The sequence below is a fragment of the Dipodomys merriami genome, unplaced genomic scaffold (genome assembly GCF_024711535.1).
Source record: "Dipodomys merriami isolate MVZ:Mamm:240054 unplaced genomic scaffold, mDipMer1.0.p SCAF_5, whole genome shotgun sequence".
In the NCBI taxonomy this organism is placed as follows: domain Eukaryota; kingdom Metazoa; phylum Chordata; class Mammalia; order Rodentia; family Heteromyidae; genus Dipodomys; species Dipodomys merriami.
Window position 1 is genome coordinate 61873759 of NW_027206068.1, and position 26740 is coordinate 61900498.

Sequence of the window (26740 nt, forward strand, 5' to 3'; positions counted from 1 at the left end):
ATGCCTGTGATCCTAGCTACTCAGGAGGCTGAGATCTGAGGATCACCGTTCAAAGCCAGCCTGGGCAGGAAAGTCTGTGAGACTCTTATCTCTAATAAACCACTAGAAAATGGGAAGTAGCCCTGTGACTTAAGTGGTAGAGTGCTCGCCTTGAGCTGAAGAGCTTAGGGACAGCGCCCAAACCCAGAGTTCAAGCCCCATGACTGACAAAAAAAAATCTATCTGTGATATATATCATCAGATTCTGACATTTGGGTTCCAACATCTTATTTTTAACTGATACATAATAATGGATCACATTAATTGATCAATTAGTCGATGGGTACAATGTGGTAATTCAATACACATATAATGTTCAATGATCAACTTGGGTTGATCAGTTTTTCTATCTTGTTAAATATTTGCCATTTCTTTGTTTGGGGACTACAAACTCCATACCCCTCTCTCCTAGTTCTTTATAAAGTATATAAGTTGTTATAAACTATTGTCTCCCCTATGCTGCTTGGAAATAGCCAGATAGCAGTGACTCATGCCTGTTAGCCCAGTTACTAGGAGACTAAGATCCTGAGGCTCACAGTTAAAAAACAGCCAGGGAAGGAAAGTCTGAGAGACTCCATTTCCAATTAACTAGCAAAAAAACCAGACTAGAGGTATGACTCAAGTGGTAGAGCACCAGGCTTTGAGTTCAAACTGGAGGAGGAGGTGATAATATTGGCCTGAGTTATAACAGAAGCAGCGGGCCAGCAGAGAAAGGAGGGTTTAAGGGACAAAAATGAGTTACACCAGCTGACAGAGGTGAACGCTGTGGGTGGGGGCTGGGAGCTGAGGTGGCTCTCAGCTTTGGTGTTGATGGCAATGACGGGTGAAGCAGGCTTGCTGGAAGATGGGTTTGTACTGAAGCAGGAACCCTTCCATTCCACTGATAACTGCGTATCAGTGGCGTTAGGGACCTTCCATGTGCAGCCAAAGGAAGCTTGATGACAAGGCCAGACCCCCTTCAGCTAGAGAGGATGGTGCTCTTAATATCTGCCTGGCTCGTTAAGATTGAATCCATGCAGGACCGAGGCTCAGACAGAGGTCTCCAGTACCTGCTGCCAAGCAGGGCCTGACAAGCCGTTTCCATGGAGACGCAGCAGTGTGCGCAGGAGGAGGGAGTAGGAGGGCTGATCCATTCCAGAGCCTTGGGTCACAAGGCTATGGCAAGCTAACAAATAAACAGAAAAATGACATAATCAATTGGAAAAGGAGGTTGAAAACTCTTCGCAGGTAATTGAGGTTGTATCGTCATAATTCTAGACTAAGTTTAATAAGGCCATTCCAGGATCCTGACAGTCATTTCCGGTACCACTTAATGAGAGGTGCCAAGGCAAAAGGTGCCAATCCAGGCTAAGTCCAAGTGTTCCGACACCCATCGAAGCTATTGTACATCCCTGGACTCTAGGTAGCACCACACCATTTCCAAGTGTCTGGAGAAACAGCAGAAATGGGTGGTTAATCTCCTTTTTGTTTATCATACTGATGACAGAAATGCACAGGAAACCTTCAGAACTCTGAGGAAAATGCAGGTGTTGGCAAAGCCCCAGACTGAATATTACCGTTAAACAATTTGAGGGACATTATGCAGAGAGCTAGCAGCAGAAGAGCCCCAAATATTTGCTCTATGTATGTTAAAATAGATAAAACATAAGGATGACTACTCTGGACATATTTAGGTGTATAATTCAGTGGGCTGGGGATGTAACTCAGGGCTTCAGTATATGCTTAGAATGTGTAGGGCCTGAGTTTCCAGCACCACACATGAAAAGAGTACACAGTCTTACGTATTCATCATCATCATCTAATTCCAAAATTTTATCATGGTTCTACATTAATAACTCCCATTGGACCCTGTCTTAGTCTGTTCTGTGATATTATAACAAAATACTCAAGATGGGGTACCTTCCAAAGAAAAGAGATCTATTTGGCTCACAGTTCTAGAGATTTGAGAGTACAGCCTGCAGTCTGTTGAGGGCTCGTGACAAATGACATCACCATGGCAGGAGTGCATGAGGAAAATATGACATGGCGAGACAGGATCCACTAGGCCATTGGGATCTATTTCTGAGGGTAAAGCCCCATAACCTAATTGCTTTTCACAAGATCCCACCTCCTCCACAACATCACTGGGGACCAAGTTTTTAGTAAGTAAACCTCTGGAGGACAAACCATATCAAACCATAGCAGGCCTTAAAGATTTTAGCAGGTGTTGTTGGCTCCTACCTATAATCCTAGCTATATAGGAGGCTGAGATCTAAGGATCACAGTTTGAGGCCAGACTGCACAGACAAATCCCAGAAACTCTAGATCTAAATAACTAGCAAAAAGCTGGAAGTGAAGGCATGGCTCAAGTAGCAGAGCACCAGATAAGAGGGAAAAAGCCAATTGAGAGTATAAGGCCCAGAGTTTAAGCCTCAGTACTGGAACAAAAAAATTAAAACAAATTTAAACAATGTTATTGTGCTTCAGAAACTCCTCAGGCCGGATGATGGTTTGTCTGCTTTAAGCGAAAGAGCTGGGTTGATCTTGGTTGGTCACTTGATCTCAATTGTGGCACAGAGATAGGGTGTGGCAAATAATAATAATAATAATAATAAACCTGTTGGTGAAGTTGTTAAACCTAATCTCTGGGAAGAGATTGGTTTTAACCTCTTAAATGACTGACTGAGACTTATTAATCTTGATCTCCAAGGTATTCATGTGGCTGAGTACAATGCTTCTTAAATCCATAAAAATGAAATCAGGGCCACAGGTTCTCATCGAGTTCCTGCCAGAGGCCAATTACTCCAATGACAGTGGAACATAATTGAGAGGAATTGTCTAAAACCAACTTCACTTTAAGTAACCAAAAATGTTAGTGCCTGGGGAGGAGAAGACATGATTCTGGTGCAGACGACGACCAGAAGATAGAACCTGAAATCCCAATTATCTTAATACCCTTTATTTCACCAGTGACAATATTTTGTGGGTGGAGATAAGGCTTTTCAATTTTGCTTGTTCATCCAACAAGTTCAAGGTGGGTAGATCATGGTTCATATAGGCAAAGCACCAAAGCACCAATAATCCGCCAAGTTTAAGTAGATACGTCAAAAGAATGGCAGGAGGGAGAAGAAATGGAGTTGAGGTATCAAAATTGCTTTACTGTAAACACAATCTAAAGCACATGCAGTGATTTGGATTCCATAGTGAAAAATGCCTGAATATAATATGCTGTTCCTGGGAACTTAGCTCAGAAGAGGTTAACTGGCTTAGGCACCATTACTCAGGAAACGGGGGAAGAAACTAAGAATTAGACCCCAGGCCTCCTGAAATCTGGCCTAGTTGTTTTTGTCAGTATCTTTGGAATACAGAAGAACAATGGTCTTCTTGTCCATCAAGTTTTTGTTTGGTCAGGGGTGATCTATTAAGCACCTTATCTCCAAATACGTCTCCCATAATGAGTTCTGAATTTTCATCAGAACTCAAATCTTAGATGGAAGGAAGTGGAGAAAAACAGAAAAACATTAGCAGTCAAGAAAAATGTTCAAGAGTCATTAAGATCCTATTAGGAGATGACTTCTGACAATGGAATGAGGAGCCCTGTAGATCCACCCTCAACAAAACTATCTGAACTGGTGAAAATTATTTTTAAAATAGTCACTTAAAATCTCTGGAAATTGTCCTTAGAACATACAACTGTTAAAGACACATTTATTTTGGAAAAATCTATTACATCTGAGGAAGAAGAGTAAGAATTTGTGGCATCTGAATCACAACCTTCCTTTCCATCTTCACCCAACATAGGTTATTGCAATAGAAACTCCAACCTAAGTAGATGTAACCAGGAAGGCAGAACTTCCTTTCCCACAGCTACCAATCAATCAGTGCAGTAGCTAATCCTCCTAGCTCCATGCTACAGGAGAAACATATAGCCAAAATGAGGGTGATCTATTCCTCCACCAGGGCCCCACTTGTAAAGCAATATATGACCCCAGTTGTAACATACTGATAAAACTGGGATCCAAATTGTGCCCGTTCATGTTACTTCCTCCTCCCAGCCCCCCTCCATGTAAAAACAGGCCCCAAACAAATGAGCTGCTGTCATTGCCCAAGTTCTAGAGCACAGATCAAAGGTTTTGCCTAAGGGAAGAGGCTGATGAAAAGAACAGAACACTCTGAGAAAAGGAGCTGACTTTATTTGGAACATAGTATAGAGAAGTTTAAGCTGAAGTTTTTTTTGTTTTGTTTTGTTTTTTTTTTTTTTGTCTGTTATGGGACTTGAATGCTGGGCCTAGGCACTGTCCCTCAGCTCTTCAGCTCAAGGCTAGCGCTCTACCACTTGAGCCACAGCGCCACTTCTGGTTTTCTGGTGGTTTATGGGAGATAAGAGTTTCATGACTTTTCCTGCCCAGGCTGGCTTTGAACCCTGATCCTCAGATCTCAGCTTCTTGCCTAACTAGGATTACAGGCATGAGTCACCAGTGCCTACTTGGAGTTCATTCTTGAAAACAATAGAGGAATAAAAGGAAGTTGAGGGCTGGGAAGGTGGCTCAGTGGTAGAGTACTTGCCTTGCATGCATGAAACCTTAGGTTCAATTCCTCAGCACCACATAAGCAGAAAAAGCTGAAAGTGGTGCTGTGGCTCAAGTGGTAGACACTAGCCTTGAGCTGAAGAGCTGAGGGACAGTGCCCAGGCCCCAGAGTTCAGGCTCCATGACTGACAAAAAAAAAAAAGGAAGTTGATGGCTCCAGGAGAGTTAAACTCTCTGTTAGCTCATTTACTACCTGAGAAAATCAGGGCTGCACAGAGCTAAGAAGAGCCCCTCTTGGGCTGCAAAAGACCTCAGAGACTGACCTCAAAAACTACCCCTGCAAAGATGCCTATAATTTGATCAAACTGTGGAGCAATTTATGTCCAGAGCATCATTCATGAAAGGTAATGGAACTATTAGCTAGTCAGTAATGGAGGTTAACAGCTAGGGATCATACCAACATGAGTAGAGGTAGATAACTTGCGGGGGGTGGGGAGTACAACAGAGAAAAAAAGAAGGAAGAAGAGAGTTGGAAGAGAAGAAAAGAAGGGAAAGAAAGAGAGAGAGAGAAGGAGAGAGGGAGGGAGGGAAGGAAGGAAGGAAGGAAGGAAGGAAGAAAGGAAGGAAGGAAGGAAGGAAGGAACGAACGAACGAACGAAGATAAGTAGAGACAAAAAAGCTTTGCTAAAAGTCTGTCATTCCAGAATAACTATGCATATGACCAAATCTGTACCTTCTGAGGTGTAATGTCAATGATTTCACTCCATGCAAAATAGATTTTCCTTCACTAAAATAATCTAGCCAAGTTACTAAAGAAATAACACTAAACCTTAGATATAGAGACTCTCTTCAATGTTTCTCAGTAGAAGAAAAACGAACAACAACAAAAATGAACATGCAAAAAAAACAAGTCTAGGGAAGTATAGTATGACTCATATTCAGGTAGGTAAAAAGTCAGTGGAAACTACCTATGAAAAGGACTAGATATCTGACTTATCTGATAAACACTTCAAAGCAGTTATATAGATATGGTCAAAGAACTAAAGGAAATGATGCATAAGCAAGCAAAGGAAGGTCTGATGACAATATCTCATTAGGCAGATTATCAATATGAATAAAGACATAGAAATTACTATTATTTTAAATAAAAGAACATAATAGCTAGGTACCAATAGCTCATACCTGTAATCCCAGAGATTGGGAAGGCTGTAGTTGGATGCTAACCTGGGCAAAAGTTTGTGTGACTCCCATCTCAAATAATAGCTGGGTATTCTTGTCCTTTCAACTGTGTGAGGGGCTGAGATCAGGAGGATCATCATTTCAGACTAGCCTAGGCAAAAAAGTCTGTGAGACCCTATCTCAATAGAAAAGGCTTGGTGTGGTGGCATACACCTGTTATTCCAGTGATGGCAGGAAGCATAAATAGGAGGATCTTGGTTAGGATCAGACCAGGCAAAAAAACAAGTCCTTATTTCAAAAAATAACTAGAGTAAAAAAGTTAAGATTTGCCTCCTGTCAGACTTTTTGGTGTGTCTCATAGATAACACCCATACTAGACTGACATGATTGTGACTACCAGCACTCATTCTGTACCATGCTCCCCGTAATTACCCACAGGAAGTCTGACTACCCAGAAAATGTTACAACAGGGAACTCAATCACCAATTGGCTTGCACAAAAATGGTTTTGTCCAGAGTCCCCTCTCCCTTGCACAATCCTGCTCTGTGTATAAGAGTAGTTGGAATAGTATAATGAACACAACATCACTAAGACCAAGCAATTGCTAACATTTTGGCCATATATTTTTTTTTCCTTCTTTCTGTCCTGAAGTAACTTTATACATATCCTCTATATGGAGGATAAAATAGCATACTGTGTTGGGTAAACACAATTCCATTAGCATGCTCAGTCTATACACAGGATCCCAAATAATTCTGCTTATATCCATATAATGTGTGCATATTTTTCCAATAGCATTAAATACTGACCTATCTTATATTTTCTTTTTTCTCTGGACTGTCTTTTGTCTTTATTGTGGTAAAATACACAGTGCAAAATTTACCACTGCCACCATTTTTAAGCATACAATTCAGTTGTCTGTCATTAGTGCATTCACCTTGCGCATCGATCTCAACATTGTTGAGTCTTTATTTTACAGATAGAAACTGCATATTAGGAAAAATTCTTATTTCATCTCCTCCAAAATGTCTTAATTCTGGTTAACTGAAACAGTATTTGAGTATTTCATTGGGTTATTGTGTGACTCTCCATACTCATATCTATTTTATTTTTAGATGATACTTACTTCTTGACACTATCCTATATTCTGTACCATATGATTACTTTTTTTTTTTTTTTTGTCGGTCGTGGGGCTTGAACTCTGGGCTTGGCCGCTGTCCCTGCGCTCTTCAGCTCAAGGCAAGCTCTCTACCGCTTGAGCCACGGTGCCACTTCCACTTTTCTAGTGGTTTTTATTGGAGATCAGAGTCTCACGGACTTTCTTGCCTGGGCTGGCTTTGAAACACGATCCTCAGATCTCAGCCTCCTGAGTAGCTAGGATTACAGGCGTGAGCCACTGGCACTCGGCTTGATTACTTCTTTGCAGTATTGCCAAACTTGTTCTTCTCTCCTCTGTTGTTCTTGTAAACTAAAAGTAAGATCCAAAGGCTTGGTAAGAATCAGATAAATATTTTGGCAAAATTTTCCATAAGGAATGCTGGCACTTCCTGCTACATCCTAATCAGGCAAATATGTCTGCTTTTCTCACTATGGATAAAAAATAATTACCCCTTGGAAGTGGCGCTGTGGCTCAAGCAGTAGAACGCTCACCTTGAGTTGAAGAGCGCAGGGACAGCGCCCAAGCCCAGAGTTCAAGCTCCACGACTGACAAAAAGAAAAAAAGAAAAGAAAAAATAATTACCCCTATGTTGACTATGCACATATATACATGGACACTGACACCTAAGAAAAAAGTTTATATCGTACATACAGGAGCCAGATTTCTCTCCTTATGGAGTGGACTGCCAGAGTCCAGATTTATCTCTGTTGGTGGATAATAAAGACAGAAAGTTCTGGAATTCGAGGACTAGGAGAGACTATTTGTTCTTCGAGCCCAAGAAGAAAGTCCCTCTGAAACTGATCCTTACCTAGAATTTAACCACAGACAAATTGATCTCTGTGCTAAACACCTACTAAAGCCAGCAGGATACTTTGGGAGTTGCCACATTGAAGAATATTTTCATCTATATTTTATTCTAAAATAATTCATCCTTATCCTCCCCTTAACAAATCACTTCAGGTTTCAGAATTTAAAAATTGAGGATTTGAATGCCAAATAAGCAGATCTTTAGATGTTTGTTGAGTACCACTTAAATTGTAGAGCAAGAAAAATGTTTGTGTGGGTTTTTTCTTTTTTTATTTATGTACATTGTTACAGGTAATTTTTCCAATATGCCACAATAATACAGTGGCAATAACAACGAAACCAAAAACAGTATCTTTTCTTGCTAGATGCTTATTGAAACTTTCATATTTGTTCTAAGTATTTTATTTTAATCTTCTGTTTTTTGTTTGAAGTTTGTTTGAAGTTATCCTCTTGATTTTTAGCTGCTATAAACTAGACAGATCCAGTGAAAATATAAGGAACAAAGTAAGTTCAAGGACCTCATTGTTAAAAATTAAGAATTTGATCTTTTGAGGAAACATGGGTTATTTTTTATCTCAAATGAATATTTTTTTAGAGCAATTAGATATGGACGGCTACTAAACTCTGCCCAAGGTTCCTGGATCCCTAGAAGGGGTTTTGTGTTTGTTTTTGTGTTTCTGCTTTTCTATTTTGTCTTTTTTAGCTAGGGCAGTTGTGAATTACCTATATAAAGGAACAGAATTTAAACCTTAGGATACTTTACCTCTTTTTGTCTGGGCTAGTGCTGGGGCTTGAACTCAGGACCTCAGAGCTGTCCCCAAGGTGTTTGTTTGTTTGTTTGTTTGTTTGTGTTTGTTTTCATTTATTTCCCTTAAGGTTAGTGTTCTACCACTTGAGCCACAGCTCCACTTCTGGCTTTTGTTGTGCTTAACTGGAGATAAGACGCTTATAGAACCTCCTGCCCAGGGTAGCTTCTAACTGTGATTCTCAGATCTCAGCCTCTGGAGTAGCTAAGATTACAGGCACGAGCCACCTACACAAGCTAGGATACTAGACTTACAAATTTTATTTTGCAACTAGAGTTAGTCATAAAACTATCTGGTAATTTTATTTTAGTTTCGAAGTTGCCAGTTGGGTAGGAGAGATGATAAAAGCTCCTCTGAGGCAGGAATTAGTCAACAGGAGCTTCTCCTGCAGCCCTAGCCATTCATGTCAGCACCTCCACTTAGGATTACTCATGGTTTGGCAACAAAGACCCTACAGTTAGTTAACAGTCTAAATAGCATAAAGCATTATCTATCCTCTTCATTTATCATTTTTCCCTTTCTCCTCTTTACATTCAGTCTCTTTCTTCTCTTCTCCTATCTCTGTCCTTGTCCTTCACCCCCTCTGTCCTCGCCTATACTTACTCTTTATTTTCCCTTCCATTTCTTTTCTTCTGTTCCTAGTACTTACCGGCCTACGCTGGTATGCTTCAATGACTCTCCCTATTTCCACTAACAAATTTTGTTTTCTCAAAGAATCTCTCTGCTTCACATCACCCCATGGTATGGTACTGAACACAATCAAAAGAATGCAAGAATCTCAGAGGAGGGGCGATGCCTGTCTATGTTCAGAACTTCCTTTTGGCTCGCCTCCATTTGATTTGAATTGTCAGCTGAAGTTCAAGGCTAGGTTGTCTCGATTCTCAGAGTTTGACGAGGATCATATTGGAATAACTTGACCTCCAAAATACCCGGAGGCTAGTGTATATTTACCCACAGTAAAGCCTTAAAAAAAAAAGTCCACTAGAACCTGTTGCAACAATGAGAAGTACAAGTTGTCATGTCCAAAACGAGCTTTACAACGTCGGTGCGGGGGGGGGGGGGGAAGGAGAAGGATTGGGATTGGGGGGGAAGGGGGAGGCTGGGAAGGGATGTGAAGGGTAAACACAGGAGGAGGCTGCAATGCTTGGTAAGAAATGTACGCATTATCCTGCCCATGTAATTGTAACTCCTCTGTACAGTATGTTCACAAATAAAAGTAAATTTTTTTAAAAAAGTCTGCTAGAATAATTAGATGTGAGGGTTTCTTCTTCTAAGCAGGAATAGGGACTGAAAGGTGGGGAGAGATCACAGCACCAACTCATTGTGAAAACTACATCCCATATGACCACTTCTGATTGATTGCGCTGTCTATCTACTAGATGAGGACTATAGGAAAGAATATGGTGTAAATATTATCAGTAAAAGAATCGGGCAACTTGCTGAACATTTCTGAACCTCACTTTACTCACCTGTATACCAGGGCTAATGATTTGTTTTGCCAAGCTACTCTGATGACTCAAAATAATGTATTGGTTATTCATTAATACAATCCCTTTGCTAATAAGTACTTCATATTTTAATAAATGCAATTCATTGGGAGATAAAAATGTTGTTTATGGCTCTTGAGGAAAAAAATTTGAATCTGGTTATTGAGAGAGGTTGAGAAGTACTCTCATGACATAACCATATAGGGCCACACCAATTTCCCTCAAGATTTTATGCCAAGTCTAAGGACTCTGAGTAAAAAAAAAAAAGTTACATATCCCTTGGGTTGATAAATGGATCGTTATCTTACTGAGAGATACTGAGGCCTGGCCATGACTTAGCACCATTTGCTTAAGTCCACCTGTCCCTCTGCTCAACATTCCTACGTGATTTTGACATAGTCCTAGTGATGAACTTTAAAAAGCAGCAGATCTGCTTCTGGCTAAGTAATACAGAGACATTGGGATTTGAAGTAAGAAGAAAAGGGAATGGAGTACCTTGGGGAATGGGATGGAAAATGAAGTACTTAGAAAACATGAGAGGAGTTAGAGTAGAAGTTTTTCTTCAAGGAGAAGTGTGCTGTCATGTTCTCCCATCTCAGTTCCTTACATTCTTCTAGAAAATGAAACTTTCACCTGGATCTCTCCCCTCTTCTTTTCTCCTGGGCCTTGATTCCATGTTCAGCTCTTTCTCTAAGGCTCTTCTAACACACAAAGATCAGTTCCTACTTTTCTGTGAATAGATCCAGATTAAAAACAAACAGAATTTACCTAGACTCTTTTGCAGCTCTGGTCCTAGGCTCCGGCTAATCTTCCTTTGTTAGACTATTGTTACATAGAAGCCCCATTGAATCCAGCTGTTATGCTCAGTGTTCTACTGAACAGGCCTGATAAATTTGGGGCACACATTTAAGCTGAATTATCCTTTATTATTTTAAAGGCTGTAACAAGTTATTTTTTTAATTTTTTCTGCCAGCACATTTTTATTTCTTGTCCTTAATACCCTGTGGCTACTTGAAGAAGGCCTTAAATTTCAAAGTTTAGTTAGTAAACAAAAGTTTCCTAAGAATATCTTCAGGCAAGCACCCAAAGACCTCGTTTTTAACATGGTGTTTGGGTCCCCCCAATTGTCCACTAGTTCTATGCCTAACCACAACATTTTACAATCGTCTAAAGAAATATACTCCCAGACACAAAGTTGCTTACCAGCTAATTGGTTCTTCTTCTTGGTCATCATGTTTAGAAAAAAAAAAACAGAAACAAACATGTTTCAATGTGGTATTATTTGACTGGACTCTAAACATATTAAATAGAATAGGCTGGCTGAGAATTCAAATGACAACTAGTTTGGAGATGGCTATTCATTGTTCTCCCATGAGTCTAGCAGTACGGTTAGAGAAACAGAAGCTAGTTTAGGACTCGTAGTCTCAGCTCTGAAGGAATTTCTAAGGCTTTATAATTCAGTCCAGAATCCACTAAATGCACTGTTCTCTGACATTGAACTGTCTCTAATATGTTCTTTTATCGTGATCATCTGAATTTGTATACTGAGACTCCAGAAATTTACCCATCTCCTTTCCTACTTGTGAACAAAAGGAAACTTGGGAAAACCTGGTCAAGATAGGCTAATTATTAACAACAAATGACCTAAAAAATCTCAATTGTTTGATCCAAACCATTGAGAACAACTTCTATTGTGCTGTTTTTATCATAGTCCAATATGCATTGGTAGAAGTAAAGGTGTATCAAATATGACAGCCAATGCTATCCAGTAATCCAGAAACATGGGCTTCTTCTGACCTGTGCATCTGTCTTCCCTAAAGTTTTCAGAGTCCTCTATTCAGTCAATGAGACAGAAATCCAACAGAGAAAAGCTGCACAGGAGGTTTTCAGGTGCACGTCAGGAATCAACATCCTGAAGGCTTCTCCATTCCATTAACCAAAACTCAACCAGTGGAAGCTCAACTTTCAGAGAATCTAAGAAGTCTGAGAACGTTGTATGTGTGCCCAGTTGAGTGCACGGCCAGTGGTTTCTGCCACAAGGAGAGAATGAGGACTCCTCAGGGTACCTAAAGTGTGCTATCCTGTTTCAGTTCACTTAACACCTAGACCTACCACCATTGGTAAGTCAGTTTTAGGGAAAAGTTGATCTGTCAACATCAGCATCAGTTGCTTGATCACCATAAATCAAAGTAGAAACTCTCATGTTAATAAATAGAACTTTCCAGTGTTTCCAGTTACCTGGACAGAACTCATTCGGAGAGGTGGATTGTAAGCTACTCTGGAACTTAACACACTGTCCTTCTCATCATATGATTCCCATGATAAAGCCAACAAGTGATCTGCACGCTGCCCCATGGGATATCTAAACCAAACTATGTCATGTAGGACCTATGAGGATATAAATGTGTGAAACATTTAGAGACTTGTCTTCATATCTACCTTGGTCCATTAGGGATGCTAAAACAAACCGCCAGAAACTGGATGGCTTGGAAGCAACAGAAATTTGTCTCTCGCAGTTCTGGAGGTTATAAGTTCAAGATCAAGGCACTGGCAGATTGTGTCTAGTAAGGGCAGTTTCCTGGTTCAGAGATGATGGCTTCTCCGTGTGTGCTCACGTGGTGAGAGGGGTGAGGGAACTCTCTGGGGATCTCCACCTGGGCTCTGGTCTCAAGACCTAATCTCTAAGTCCCATCTTTTTTTTTTTTTTGGTCGGTTGTGGGCCTGAACTCTGGGCTTGGGCACTGCCCTCAGCTCTTCAGCTCAAGGCTAGAGCTCTACCACTTGAGCCACAGTGCCACTTCTGGCTTTTTTTTTTTTTTCTGCTTATGTGGTGCTGAGAAATTGAACCCAGGGCCTCATGCATGCAAGGCAGGTACTCTACCACTGAGCCACTTTCCCAGCCCATCTAAGCCCTATCTTAAGGTCAGGTTCCAGCACTAGAGTTTTGGAGTGATGTGACATTGGGACCACTGCAGTACTTCTTCCAAAAAAAAAATTAAGTTTTGTCTATGTTCAATCTACTTTCTGCAGTTGTCTTGACTTCCATTATTGCCTGCACACTTTCTTCCTGTTTCTCTCATTAACCAATTTAAAAAGGCTATTTCACAGTTCAATCGCTTTAGAGATATCCATTTGTCCCCATTCACTCACAGGCTAGCATTCCCATTGAGATTTGAGCTTCCTCAAATAATGCTTGTTCATCTTCTTATATAAAAGGATAATGACATGGGGCTGCACTAGGTAAGGGTGGCAAGGTCCTGAGGAACTCTGAGGTGGTTTTTTTTTTTCTGAGTTGTTTTTCTAGTCACAACTGGTGACATTATACTGGTGCATCTGTCCTTTGCTGTTACAATCCAAGCCACAAATTTTGAAGATTCATTTATTCATTGCTTTCTCTTTTTCCCAGTACTGGGGTCTTGAACATAGGGCTTTGTGCTTATCAAGCAAGAATTCTAACACTTGATGCATGCCCTAAAACCCTTTTGCTTTCATTATTTTTTAAAATGGTGTCATGCTTTTGTCTAGGCCAACCAGGACAATGATATTCCTATCTGTGCTTCCTAAATAATTGTGATGACAAGCATGTACCACCCTTTTTGTTCATTTTTATTAGCTTTTTACTGGTTGAGATGGAGTCTCATGAACATTTTTTGGGGGAAGGGGGCATAGGCTAGCCTCAAAGTACAGTCCTCCTGGACTCTACCTCACAAGTATCTAGGATTATAGACATGAAGCATCATGCTTGGCTTATTCACTTCTTGATACATTCATTTATTCTAAAATATTTGTTGATTATTTATTTATTATATGGTAGACAGTGTACTAGGTGCCAGAGCAAAGACAATAAAGATCTCTATCCATATGGAGGTTATTGGAAAGACTCCAAACAAGACTAATGAAAAATATTAATTATAACTTGTATTTTATGTGTTCTATGTATTTATTTAAACTATTTTTTAATATCTTGGATAACATTAAATGACTAGTTTTCTTCATATTGCTGAATCTCTGTTCATCTGTAAGAACCAGTTTCTTTCCTTAGGGTAATCATCCCTTGGTCTGGCTACTCAAAACACACATTCATTCAATAGCATCGTAAACTACCACATACCAGACACTATGCCTACGCTTTCAAATGTAAAAGTAACATGAAAAAATTCCTTCCCTCAAGAATCCATTCAGGGGCTGGGAAGGTGGCTCAGTGGTAGAGTGCTTGCCTTGTATGCGTGAGGCCCTGGGTTCGATTCCTCAGCACCACATAAGCAAAAAGAAAAAAGCTGGAAGTGGCGCTGTGGCTCAAGTGGTAGAGCACTAGCCTTGAGCTGAAGAGCTGAAGGACAGCGCCCAGGCCCAGAGTTCAGGCCCCACGACCGGACCCCAAAAAAAAAGTATCCATTCAGGTGTGGTGGTGTATGTCTGTAGTTCCAGCTACTTGGAAGGTAGAAGTAGGATTGTAGGTCTGAGGCTGCTCAGGGAAAAAGGTGCTATGCCCTATCTTAAAACAAACAAAAACTAAACATAAAGGGATGGTGTGTGGCTTAAGTGGTAGAGTGCTTGTCTAACAAGCTTGAAGGCTTGACTCTAGACCTCAGTTAAAGAAGAAAGAAAGAAAGAAAGAAAGAAAGAAAGAAAGAAAGAAAGAAAGAAAGAAAGAAAGAAAGAAAGAAAGAAAGAAAGAAAGAAAGAAAGAAAGAAAGAAATTAGGAAGGAAGGAAAGAAAGAGAGAACCAAAGTTCATTCACAGCATCATGTGATTACTATTATACTGTGGAAAAGGTCAAATCCCAGGAGATATGGAAACAGAGGACCTAAATCTGCCCAAATAGGCCAGGTAACATTCCACAAAAGAGGTAGTACTTGGACTGAGATTTGCTGGAACAAGCCTTCACCAAGGGGAAAAGCCAAGGGATGGCATGAGATCCTAGTAAACCACCAAAGAAACCACCAAAGACTTGTGTTCTCCCACCAGAGTATGACATTGTTTATGGAAGATAAGAATGACCCAACAACTTCCATCCCCGACAAATGCAGGCAGGGCCAGGAGACCCCCGTTCCCATTGGAGTAAATATGGGTCAAAGTGATTGGCATCATGTCTAGGCCCAGTTAAAAAGTTGCTGTGTCTGTCCTTCCTTTTCTGCTGGAGGCAGCAGAATCTTGATTTCTGGAAGTGAAGGACTCTTGAAGCTTCAAGAATGGCATAGCTGCAACATAAAGAAACCCTAAACTGGGTGTCAGTGGCTCACACCTGTTATCTTAAGTACTCAGGAGGCTGAGATCTGAGGATCACAGTTCAAAGCCAGGCCAGGCAGGAAAGTCTGTGAGACTCTTATCTCCAATTAACCACCAGAAAGCCAGGAGTGGCGCTGTGTCTCAAGTGGTAGAGTGCTTGCCTTGAGCTGAAGAGCTCAGGGATAGCACCCAGGCCCAGAGTTCAAGTCCCATGAGAAAAGAAAAGAAACCTAAAAAGAAGGTTATTTGCCACCACTGAACTGTTACATGTCCAGAAATAACCTATTGTGTTCATCTACTGATATTTTACAGCCTGTTTGATACATTAGCGAGCTCTGTCCTAATGAAAGACATTCAAGCAAACATAATATAGTATATATAACCACTTATCAGGGTGAATGTGTTAAGGAACCCTGAGTGCATGCTCAGTAAATACTTGGTATTTCAGTAAGAGCATTATGGGAAGGTCTAAGTACTCTAGAATGACCAGAGGTATCAAGTATGTGTTTGGTTGGGAGTGAGGGGAGTGTGGCAGGGAACAACCACAAAGAACTTTGAATGGAGTGCTGAACAGTTTTGCCTTAATCTTGTGTAGAAGGGGAAAAACACTGAAGAATATAAAAAGGAGAGAGACATCAGGCAGGCAGACAGATAGACAGACAGAATCACTGAAGCAACAGAGTCACTACAAAATATAATACTCCAATTACCAGTCTTAGTTTTCCAGAAACTAAGACAGGTAATGCAAAGCTGAAAGATAAAATATTTTAGAACCAAAAAGTATCAGTCTAGTCAAGATAAGAAAAAGAGAAACGTAGAAAGTCTCTCTTTTTGCCAACATCACCAACCTGATCACGTCTCTCTTTGCCATGATCACCTACCTGAAGCTTTACAGAGCTGAAAGGTGGCAGGCTAGTTTCTTTCAGCATTGCTCTTTATGTGGTTTTATGGTGCTACAAAGCAGTAGACACCAGCTGGTGAGCTTATGTTTTCACTTTTCTAATGAAGATGGTAAGGATTTGGAGGCATGGAATTTTCTATGAAAGGCCATCTTTTCTTATCTGGCTCAAACGACTATTTTGAAAAAGGTCCATTTCTTGGTATCAAATTTTCCTGGAGTAAAATCAGGAACGTGCTTTGTGGCCTGTGGGGCATTCTTATATTTTTCTGAGCTTTTTCAGAGAAGATAAAAAAGGAATAGTAATAGTTCATGCTTCTGGTTTTTTTTTGGGGGGGGGGGGTTGGCCAATTGTGGGGCCTGAACTCTGGGCCTGGGCGCTGTCCCTCAGCTCTTCAGCTGAAGGCTAGCGCTCTACCACTTGAGCATCAGCCCTACTTCTGGCTTTTTCTGCTTATGTGGTGCTGAGGAATCAAACCCAGGGCCTCATGCAAGGCAAGCACTCTACCACCAAGCCACCTTCCCAGCCCCATAGTTCATACTTCTGTAAACACTGTCTGGGCTGTCATCTATGAGTCCCTTGGCTCACTTTGAGAGGGACTATGGTTTAGTGACCAAAGGTCCAAACATCATCTTTGGCTTGTCTGTTTAAAGGGTCAACCACCTACTGATGACATTTTAATATCATCTGTTCATCAATCCATTACTTCTGGTTTTCATATATTGTTAAGATAATCCATTATTCATGATAATGATCTTTACTCCATATGCTACCCATGGCAGAATGACATAAATTTATTTTTAATGGCAAGTAGGAGTGAAAGGACAAACGTGATGAGTCCAGTCTCAGACAGATATGACAGTGTGGCCTGACTTAAGGGCATTATTGAATTATTTTGTAACTAGGAAGCTAAAGTACAAATCAGGGACAGAGCTAGTCATTTGTGCAAAAGTCTCTGAGAAGCCTGGGAGAAAAAGATTTGTTTTATAGTCTGCAGTAGTATAATCACTTTGCTCCTAGTCATTTGTTTGTAATGTGTTTGCATCCTTTGCATGTTACTCTCTTGATAGCTTAGCTGGTTATTTATTAACCATGATGAGATATTAACAAAGATAAGATGGATGCATCAGTCCTCAAAAAGTGTCTTACAAGCAAAGAAAAACTTTTTTTTTTTTTTTTGTGGATCGTGGGGCTTGAACTCTGGGCTTGGGAGCTATCCCTCAGCTCTTCAGCTCAAGACAAGCTCTCTACTGCTTGAGCCACAGTGCCACTTCTGGTTTTCTAGTGGTTTATTAGAGATAAGAGTCTCCCGGACTTTCCTGCCCAGGCTGGCTTTGAACTGTGATCCTCAGATCTCAGCCTCCTGAGTAGCTAGGATTACAGGCGTGAGCTACCAACGCCCTGTGCAAAGACAAACTCTTAAGCAGTGCAAAGTGTTTGGGCTTTGAAACTGTTGGCATCAGCCACTCACAAACAGTTGAGATATTGGGCAAGTTTCTCAACTTCTCTAAATCCTTGTTTCCTTATATGGGATATGTGGAAATACTAGAGGTTATGGGGTGTCATGGTTAATCTTGATTGTCTACTTCACTGGATTAGGAAAGTACATCTCTGGGTGTATCTATGAGGGTTTTTCCAGAGACAATCAGATCATGAAAACTCCAATTTAACCAATAGTTTACTGATAGATTCAATATTTGAACAGATTATTGGGAGATAGTGCACTGTAGAAGGGAGGGCCTAGTTACGGGAAATGGATCCCTGCGATCAGCCTTTGAAGCCAACATATATCCTTCCTGTTTTTGCTCTCTGCTTGCTGGCTGCTGTGAAGTGAACATCATTGCTCCTCTCTTCTCTTCCTCCATGATTCTCTACTTTCTCCTACCTCAGAAGTAATGGAGCTAGCCAGCCATGGACTGAAACCCCCGGAACTGTGAGACAAAAGAAATCCTTTCTCCCTTAAATTGTTTCCTTGAGTATTTTGGCATAGAGATGAACAGACTATAACTAGCACATAAGGATTAAATAAACATAAAATAGTTCAGGCTACTTTATTAGGGCTGAGACAGAATTGGCTCTTACATTATTTGTTTTTTGAGTTAGTCGAAACATCTCATAATTTTTTGGATGTCAGTCTCACTCTGCAGGTAAGGCTAGTCTCAAACTTGCTATGTAGCCTAGGCTGAGCTTGAAATCAAGATATGATGCCTCAAGCTGTGATGTGCTGGGTTTGTAAGCATTAACTACCATGCCTTGCACATGAATAACATTCTTTACACACCTTCCATCCACAATTCTGGTCAAGATGAGAAATCAAAAAGTGATCAGATAGAAACCAAAATATCACCTTTATTTTAGTCAATTCAAGATGCTGTAAGAACGTATTAAAGACCAGGAGGCTTATGAGTAACAAACACTTATTTCTCACAGTTCTGGTGGTTAGAAATGTAAGATCAGGGTACCAGTATGGTCAGGTTCTCATGAGGGCCCTTCCAAGACCCAACTGTTGCTTTCGTGCTGTGTCTTTGCATAGCAGAAAAAGAGGGAGAGAACTCTCTGGGCTCCTTTTTGTAAAAGTCCTAATCTCATTCATGAGGGCTCCACCCCTATGGCCGATTCACCTCTTGCCTATACCATGTCCAAATGCTACCACCTTGGGGTCTATCACATCAAATTGGATAGGGATGTTATTCAGTCCATAGCAACGCTGATTAATGATAAAGCCTGTTTCTTATGAGAGATAATATGACTGTTAACTGAGTTTCAAAATTACATAGACTTCCTCTATCATAGGCAACATTTGACCAAGAAAGGCCTTCAAAACACTAAGGGTGGGGATTGAACTAAATCTGGAGGAGCACAGCCAGGGTATACCCTCATTGTGCATACAATATCTAAAAAGAAGAATGGAAGAACTTGGCTAAGCATGCCTGTATGTCTTTAGAAAGTCACCAATCATAATGTACTGTGTGAAATTATTCATTTTTTCTTTCATTTTTTCCATTTGGTTTATCCCCTGTTGCCATTGTATTTGATTTTGGTACCCTGTCTCTTGTATATATATTTATCTGATTTGGGGAAGGAAAAAGGAACAACAAAATGGTGAGACAAAGGGTAAACCAAAGCAACAGTGATTCTCACAAGACAAAGTGCTCGCCCCTCCCTTTCCTTTTGTGCCATTACTTTCTTTTCTTTTCTGTTTTTTGGGGGGCTTGAATTCAGGGCCTGGGCACTGTCCCTAAGCTTCTTTCGTCCAATGCTAGCACTCTACCACTGGAGCCACTTCTGGCTCTTTCTGCTTATGTGGTGCTAAGGAATCGAACCCAGCAAGCACTCTACCACTAAGCCACATTCCCAGCCATTACCTTCCATCTACCCTATTCATGGTGCACACAGGTGCCAGTGTGGAGTTGAAGGTAACTTCAGAGTAGAAGAAGTTGAGAGAGCAAGGCATATGCAGGGAAAACAAGATCAAGCAGGATCACTTGTTAAGAATGGGGTAGACACTGAGTCTAAGAAAGAAAAGTCTAAGTTCAGTCAGGAGTTAGAAGTGGGAAGAGAGGAGGATTGGTGTTGATAGACATGTAGGTAGAAGTAAAAGTTCCCAGGCAGGAGGATATTCTGACATGAAATCCCAAGAAGACAGGTGGGTAACAGCTTTTCATTGGTATTTGGAGATGACATGTAAGCTCTGGAGCTGCATCTCCTGGAAATGTCCTCTGCTCCAATTTTCCATCTTTAAAATACAACCATTATAAAAATAACACATACTTAATATGAAAAATTCAGAAATGCAGAGAGGCATAAAGAAGAAAACAAAATAAACTATAATCTCATCACAAGGAGAAGCTAATGTTAACTGTGTATAAATTGCTATGCATATTATTACATAGATAATGTGATTCTGTCTATACATTCTCATTCTTCATGCTGAATTTTTAACTTGTAATATAATCATTTCTTCATGTTATTAAGAGTTCTCAGTAATTAAGCATGATTTAAAATGACATTTTCTCTGGTTTTAAGTACATCTGTATGCATCTTTACCAGTTGATGAAAATCCCAAGGGTATGGAGTAATCTAAGTATTCACTTTTTTTTTTTAATGATGCTAGTGCTTGAACTCAAGGCATTGTGCCTGGAAGGCTAGCATAGTACCTCTGAACCATATCTCTAGTCCTTTTTTTTTAAGATAAGGTCCCTCACTTCCTCCCTATACATGCACCTGGATCATGATCCACCTATTTGTGCTTCTCACAATAGTAGTGTTATAGGCTAATGCTGCTAAGTCCAAATATTGATTGAAAAGGCTCATGTGAACATTTTTGCCTAGGCTATCTTTTTTTTCTGTTCAAATTCTTTATTATACATCATGGTGCCTAGGCTATCTTTAACTTTGATGTTTCTTATCTCCCAGGTAATTAGGCATGAACCCTTTGGGACCCCTCTATTTACTTTCTTTTGGATTGGTAAATAGGGCATTCCAAGAGTTCAAGGATTTCCCAGAGGCCTACAAAGGTCAACCACTGTGCAGGACTCAATGTTCTGCAGTTTCTCACATTTCAAACCACTGATGACAGGGGTCCAAAGATGTTGCCCAACCCACTAGTGTATAAAGCAATAACTCAAAGCCTGTTTTGGGGATTGTAGCTTAGTGTCAGAATGCTTGCCTAGCATGCACAAGGCCACAGATTCAATCTTTATCACCATGTGTACACATAAACAAAAGCACAGTACTATTTTTATATGTAGGTTGTATTTTTTTCTTTCTTTTTTGTTGGTCATGGGGTTTCAACTCTGGGCTTGACCCTGAGCTCTTCAGCTCAAGACAAGTGCTCTACCACTTGAGCCACAGCACCACTTCTGATTTTCTGGAGATTAATTGGAGATAAGAGTCTCACAGACTTTCCTGACCAGGCTGGCTTTGAACTATGATCCTCAGATCTCAGCCTCCAGAGTAGTAGGATTACAGGCATGAGCCACCAGCACCTGGCTGCAGGACGTATTTCTTATAAAATTGTTTCATACCCTGAACAAAAATTTATTTCTCAGTTATAGAGGCTGGCAGTACAAGATCAAAATCTCAGCATGTTTGGTTCCTTATAAAGTCTCTGTCGGAAAAGCTATTATTCTATGTCCTTGGTCTTTCCCAAGTGTGTGTACAACTTTACTCTTATAAGGACAACACTCATCCCAAAGATCATCCCAGATTTTATCTCCAAATATGATTAGATTCTCAGGTACTAGAATTTAGGACTTCAACATGCATTGGGTTGGATGTGGACACAGTTCAGTATATAACAACCACACTTCTAAAAATGGGTAGTTGGGAACTCTAGATTTGAGAAAAACAGGTAGCAATAAGACATACTTTATCTTCTAGAAATAAGTGCCATCACTACTCTTAACTCACAGCTTCTGCGTATCAGAAATCTGTCCTTTCCCGGCATCCAGCAAGTCATCTACTGCATAATGTACTGATTTCCTGAAAGACAGGCTGCCTCAGTCCCCAGAGAAATGCATGGAATTACCCTGTAACTAGAGCATCTGGAAGGGGTAGAAAGAATCTATAGAGGTCTGAGAGACACATCGTCTAAATTGCATTCTCTTGAAAGCCAAATTTCTCAAAAGAGACTTGTTTCTCTCTCTCTCTCTCTCTCTCTCTCTCTCTCTCTCTCTCTCTCTCTCTCTCTCTCTCTCTCTCTCTCTCTCTCTCTCTCTGTGTGTGTGTTGCTGGTCCTGGGGGTGAACTCAGGGCCTGGTCACTGTCCTTGAGCTTTTTTGCTCAAGGTTAGTGCTCTACCACTTGAGCAACAGCTCCACTTCTAGCAAATTTTTTAAAATAGTTTACTGAAGTACTTTCCTGCCTAGGCTGGCTTCAAATTGCGATCCTCATATCTCAGCCTCCTGAGTAGCTAGGATTACAGCCATGAGCCTAGCTTTTTTGTGTGTATGTTCTTAGATTTATAATTTTTCTTATATCTGGATTCTAGAATACGTTGCATATTTTCTTGTACATAGTACTTTGTTACATTGTACCTATGCTCCGTTTGTACATACTTATTATTTTCTCCTTCCTGCAAAGAACACTTGAAATTTAAGAAACTTTTTTAGGTATTTTTTCCTTTCAAATTCCAAAATTTGTGAAGACAATTGTGGTAAGTTGTGATCCTCTTCTGCAAACATTCCACATTTCTTCCTTCTATTCTCTCTCTGGATTGGAAACTCAAACTCTTCACCTTGCTGCTTGGGCCAATAAACTATGGGCAGCAGTGAGGTGCACTGATTTGGGGGCAGAGTTTGGTTTGTCATTTTTCTTAGTCTTCTCCATGACAACCAGTGATGTTTCAGATAATAGCTGCTTCCTCAGTTTGAGCCTCAGAGTGAAGGCAGAGCAAAATCTCAGCTGACTTACAGTAGACAAGAACATGAATGAAACAAAAACTGTGTTGTAAGACCCTGAGATTTGGGGGTTATTTGTTCTTAGAGCAAAACCATAATTTTCCTGATTGATATGCCACTATAGCCTATCATTTCTTTCACAAAAGACAGTAAAAGATAGCTTTCCATGACACTATCTGACTTATAATGAGTTACTACAAAAGTGACAAGCCTGGATGTGGATGTTGATCAGTGGGTAAAAGTCACTCCCTAGCTACATAACCTGGTTCCAACCCCTAGCCTCACCCCTCACCTGGTTCACATTTATGCTTCACTGACTTCATGACCTGTATCTTGTAAGTCAACATGGAAGAGTCAGACACCAGGTGGCTACTATATTTTTACTCAATAGATATTCACTAACCTCTTGTGCAATATTGAACTACTGGTGGATAAAAAGTTAATGGATTCTGACCAATGCATAAAAGAGATAACCTTTGTTCCTCTTCTGTTCTTTCTGAGGCATTCTTCTTTACTATTTCTCTTTTTCCTCTTGATTTTTTGTTTCCCTTTCTTTATAATCTGGGTAATCCCAATGAAAATTATAGCTACCAGGCCGGGGAATAGATGCTTAAAGTACATGAGGTCCTGGGTTTAATCCTAAACTCACCCACCTGCAAAGAAAAGAAAAGAAAAGAAAAAAATGTTAACAACTATAGATATTATTTATAGAGTTGGTTTAAGAAGTCAGATTCTAGGGCCCTTGAATGCAAAACTTGGATTTCCTTAAAGGTAGGACCTAAACATTTTTTTTTCATGAAATACCAGACTCTGGGTGTTCCTTGTCCTCCTCTAGACCATTTAAATTATAGTGGTAATGATTGAAATAGTTACTATTAATATTTATTGAATATCTACCATTAGCATGCATCCTCCTCATAATTCTATGGGCCAGGTAGGATTATTATTATAATGTTACTGTTTTGGTAGGTTAGAAGATTTAGAGAAATTAAGGAAGTATGGAGCTTTTCCAACTTCCATTCTCTCTCCCTCTCCCTCTCTCCCTCTACCTCCCTCCCTCCCTCCCTCCCCTCTCTCTCTCTCTCTCTCTCTCTCTCTCTCTCTCTCTCTCTCTCTCTCTCTCTCTCTCTATATATATATATATATATATATATATATATATATAATTAGTAAATGTTTAATATGTTGCCAGGGTCTGTCTGTATGTCTGCTTGTGTGACAGTAGGGACTTGAACTTGTGCTCTATGACTTGAGTATGCCTCTAGTTCCTGTTAATTGGAGATGGGAGTCTTGCTGATTTGTCTGCCTGGGATGGCTTTGAACTATGATCCTTAGATCTCAGTCTCTTGAGTAGCTAAGATTATAGGCATGAACCACTAGTGCCAGTTCAGACTCTGAAGAAATAAAGGTAAAGTAGTACCAAGAGTGATCTCATGGAATTTATATTCTAATGAGAGACAAGTGAAGAAGTAGCAAAGTTAGATTAAGGTGATTTCTCTGAAATCACCTTAAGAGAGACAAGTGAAGAAGTAGCAAAGTTAGAATAAGGTGATTTCTCTGAAATCACCTTAACACTCCGAGAAAAATTGAATAGAGGCACTGATCGTGATTGACAGGAGTAGGGGAGATAGTACAAACTGGATGAAGGTTCAGGAAACCCAAGTGACAAGAAGCCATCAGTATACAGATGTGCAGTACAGCAAATGCTAGGATCTTGAAGCAGGAATGAACTTAGTATGTATAGCAACAGTAACTGACTGGGCCAGAATTCAAAACTTGGTTATTTTTTTACTTCTTTTATAGCTTTATTGAAATATTTTACATACTATAAAAAGCATCCATTGAAAAATTTGTACTTGACTGGTTTTTTTTTTTACTATTTTTACAGACTTGTACAAACCACCATAAACATCTAATTTAGAAAAATGTTTAGTATCTTGTAAAGAAACTTTGTATCTGTCAATCCCCCTCCAGTTCCATCCCAGTCCCTAGCATCCACTAATCTACTTGGGGTCTCTTTGGATTTGCCAATTCTGGATAAGTTATTCAAATAAAACCATGAAATATGTGGTATTTTGTGAGTGGCTTCCTTCACTCAGAGCAATCTTTTCAAGGTTTATCTGTAGCTGCATTGGTACCTCCAATGTTTTTTATGTGGATATACACATATTGTTTATCCTTTATTCAGTTTATGGACATGATTGTCTTCCCCTTTTGCCCATTATATATAATGCCACTCAGAATACTCATGTACAAGTCTTTGTGTGGAGATATTTTCATTTCTCTTGTTGTCTATGTGCATACAGAGAAATTGCTGACAAGTAGATGCTCAGCATTTTAAAGAGCCAACAAAACACTTTCCAAAATGTCTGTACCATTTTACAGGCTCATAGCAATATATGGGGGTCTTGATTTCTTTATATCCTCATGAACACTTGTTATTGTTGGTTTTATTGCAGACATTTTTGTAGGTATAAAGGTATATCATTGTGGTTCAACTTATGTTTTCCTAATTACTAATGATGATGAGTATCTCTTCATGTACATAGTGCCCATTTGTGTGTATTCCTCTGAAGAATTAAAGTTTCTTTTCCATGTTTTGAGACATCTAGATTTTTATTATTATAATTGAGTTGTAATAGGTTTTTGTATGTTATATGGTATATGGTTATCTATCGTAGGCTGGGAATTTATACATATATCTGGTCAGATATATAATCTACAAAGATTTTTTTCCTATTCTGTAGTTTGCTTTCTACTTTTTTATGTGCATATGCTGGTACTTGGACTTGAGTTTTTATGCTTCAGGCTGGTGTTCTACTCCTTGAGCCACAGCACCACTTCCTGCTTTTTATGGGTTAATTAGAGATGAATCTCATGGACTCTCCTGCCTATGGGCTTCAAACCTTGATCCTCAGATCTCAGCCTCCTGAGTAGCTAGGATTACAGATGTGAGATGCCTGGCTGCCTTTTTACTTTCTTACTGGTTATCTTTTGAAGCAAAAAAGGATGTTACTTTTGAAGATTGATGTATCTATTTCCTTACTTTTTCATTTCTTTTTTGTTGACGTATCTAGCAAACCATTGCTAAATCCAAAGGCATTAAGATTTTCTAGTATATTTCCTCTAGATCTGTTCATTTTTGTGCTGTGGATTGAATCCAGAACTCTCATCCATGCTAAGCACAAGTTCTACCACTGAGCTATACTGCCAGCTCAGTAAGAATTCATAGTTTTAATTCTTACATTTAGGTGTATAATCCATTTTGAATACATTTTTTTCCTGTGTGTTTGGTGTTCAGAAAGATTCTCACTCCACTGTCTTGCATGTGGATATCCAGCTGTCCCAGCACCATTTGCTGAAAAAACAAACAAACAAAAAAACAACAATTAGGCTTTCCCAGTTAAATTGTCTGGCTATCTTGTCAAAACTTCAATTTCAATCTGGGCATGGTGGCACAAGCTGCCCCAGCTATTTGAAAGGTAGAGGGAGGAGAATTGGAAGCTTAAGGCCATCCCTGGCAAAATTAGTGAGAACTATCTCAAAAAATAAAAATAAATTAAAACTAAAGGGCTAAAGGCATATGTCAAGCCCTTGCTTAACATGAGTGAAGCCCTGCGTTCAATCCCTATTACTACAGATGTACAAACTGATTAAGATGCATGTGTTCATAAACTACTTTGTTAAATGGCAACTCCTTTGTACTTAAAGATAATATAAAAAGAAAGAAAGAAAAAGAAAGAAAGGACAGGAGAAAGCAAGCAAGCAAACCAGATGCCAGTGGCTAACACCTATAATCCTAGGAGGGTGAGATCTGAGGATCACATTTGCAACCATTCCACACAAACAAATCTGAGAGACACATCGCTAATTAATCAGCAAAAAGACAAAAGTGAATGTATGGCTCAAGTAGTAGAGCACCAATCATGAGCAACAAAAGCTGATCTTTATGTGAAGATTTCTGGACTCTCAGTTCTAGTCCTTTGATGTATATGTGTATCCTTACATCTTGTATTTGATTACTATCACTGTGTTCTAGGTTTTGAAACTGGGACATATGTACCTGCTAACTTTGTTCTTTTTCAAGGTCATTGTGACTGCTTTTGTTGTACCTCCATGTGAACTTTCTGATCAGCTTGTCACTTTCTGCAAGAAAAACAGTTTGGAGTATGATTGGAATTGCATTGGATTTTATTTTCAGATTCTTCATTGCTGGTTTAAAGAA

General features: G+C 39.8%; 1 protein-coding gene and 1 long non-coding RNA gene across 6 annotated transcripts in view; one reads left to right on the forward strand and one right to left on the reverse strand.

Moving 5' to 3' along the window:
* The window catches only part of Mkln1 (muskelin 1), a 278155-nt gene that overhangs the window by 125014 nt on the left and 126401 nt on the right, over nucleotides 1–26740 (forward strand). Inside the window, exon 1 of one of the 5 annotated variants that reach the window (XM_069996782.1) lies at nucleotides 17976–18047. The exons of the other annotated variants lie outside the window; for them this stretch is intronic. Within the exon in view, the coding sequence (XP_069852883.1) occupies nucleotides 18010–18047 (38 nt within the window). The 5' untranslated portion in view covers nucleotides 17976–18009. Of the gene's footprint in view, nucleotides 1–17975; nucleotides 18048–26740 lie in introns of those variants that run through there. 5 annotated transcript variants of the gene reach the window in all.
* The window catches only part of LOC138809801 (uncharacterized), a 28314-nt gene continuing 24311 nt past the window's right edge, over nucleotides 22738–26740 (reverse strand). The window contains exons 2-4 of the long non-coding RNA XR_011366945.1: nucleotides 26579–26661; nucleotides 25761–25873; nucleotides 22738–23168 (exon numbers count right to left, since the gene is read on the reverse strand). This is a non-coding gene — a long non-coding RNA (uncharacterized lncRNA). The remainder of the gene's footprint in view (nucleotides 23169–25760; nucleotides 25874–26578; nucleotides 26662–26740) is intronic.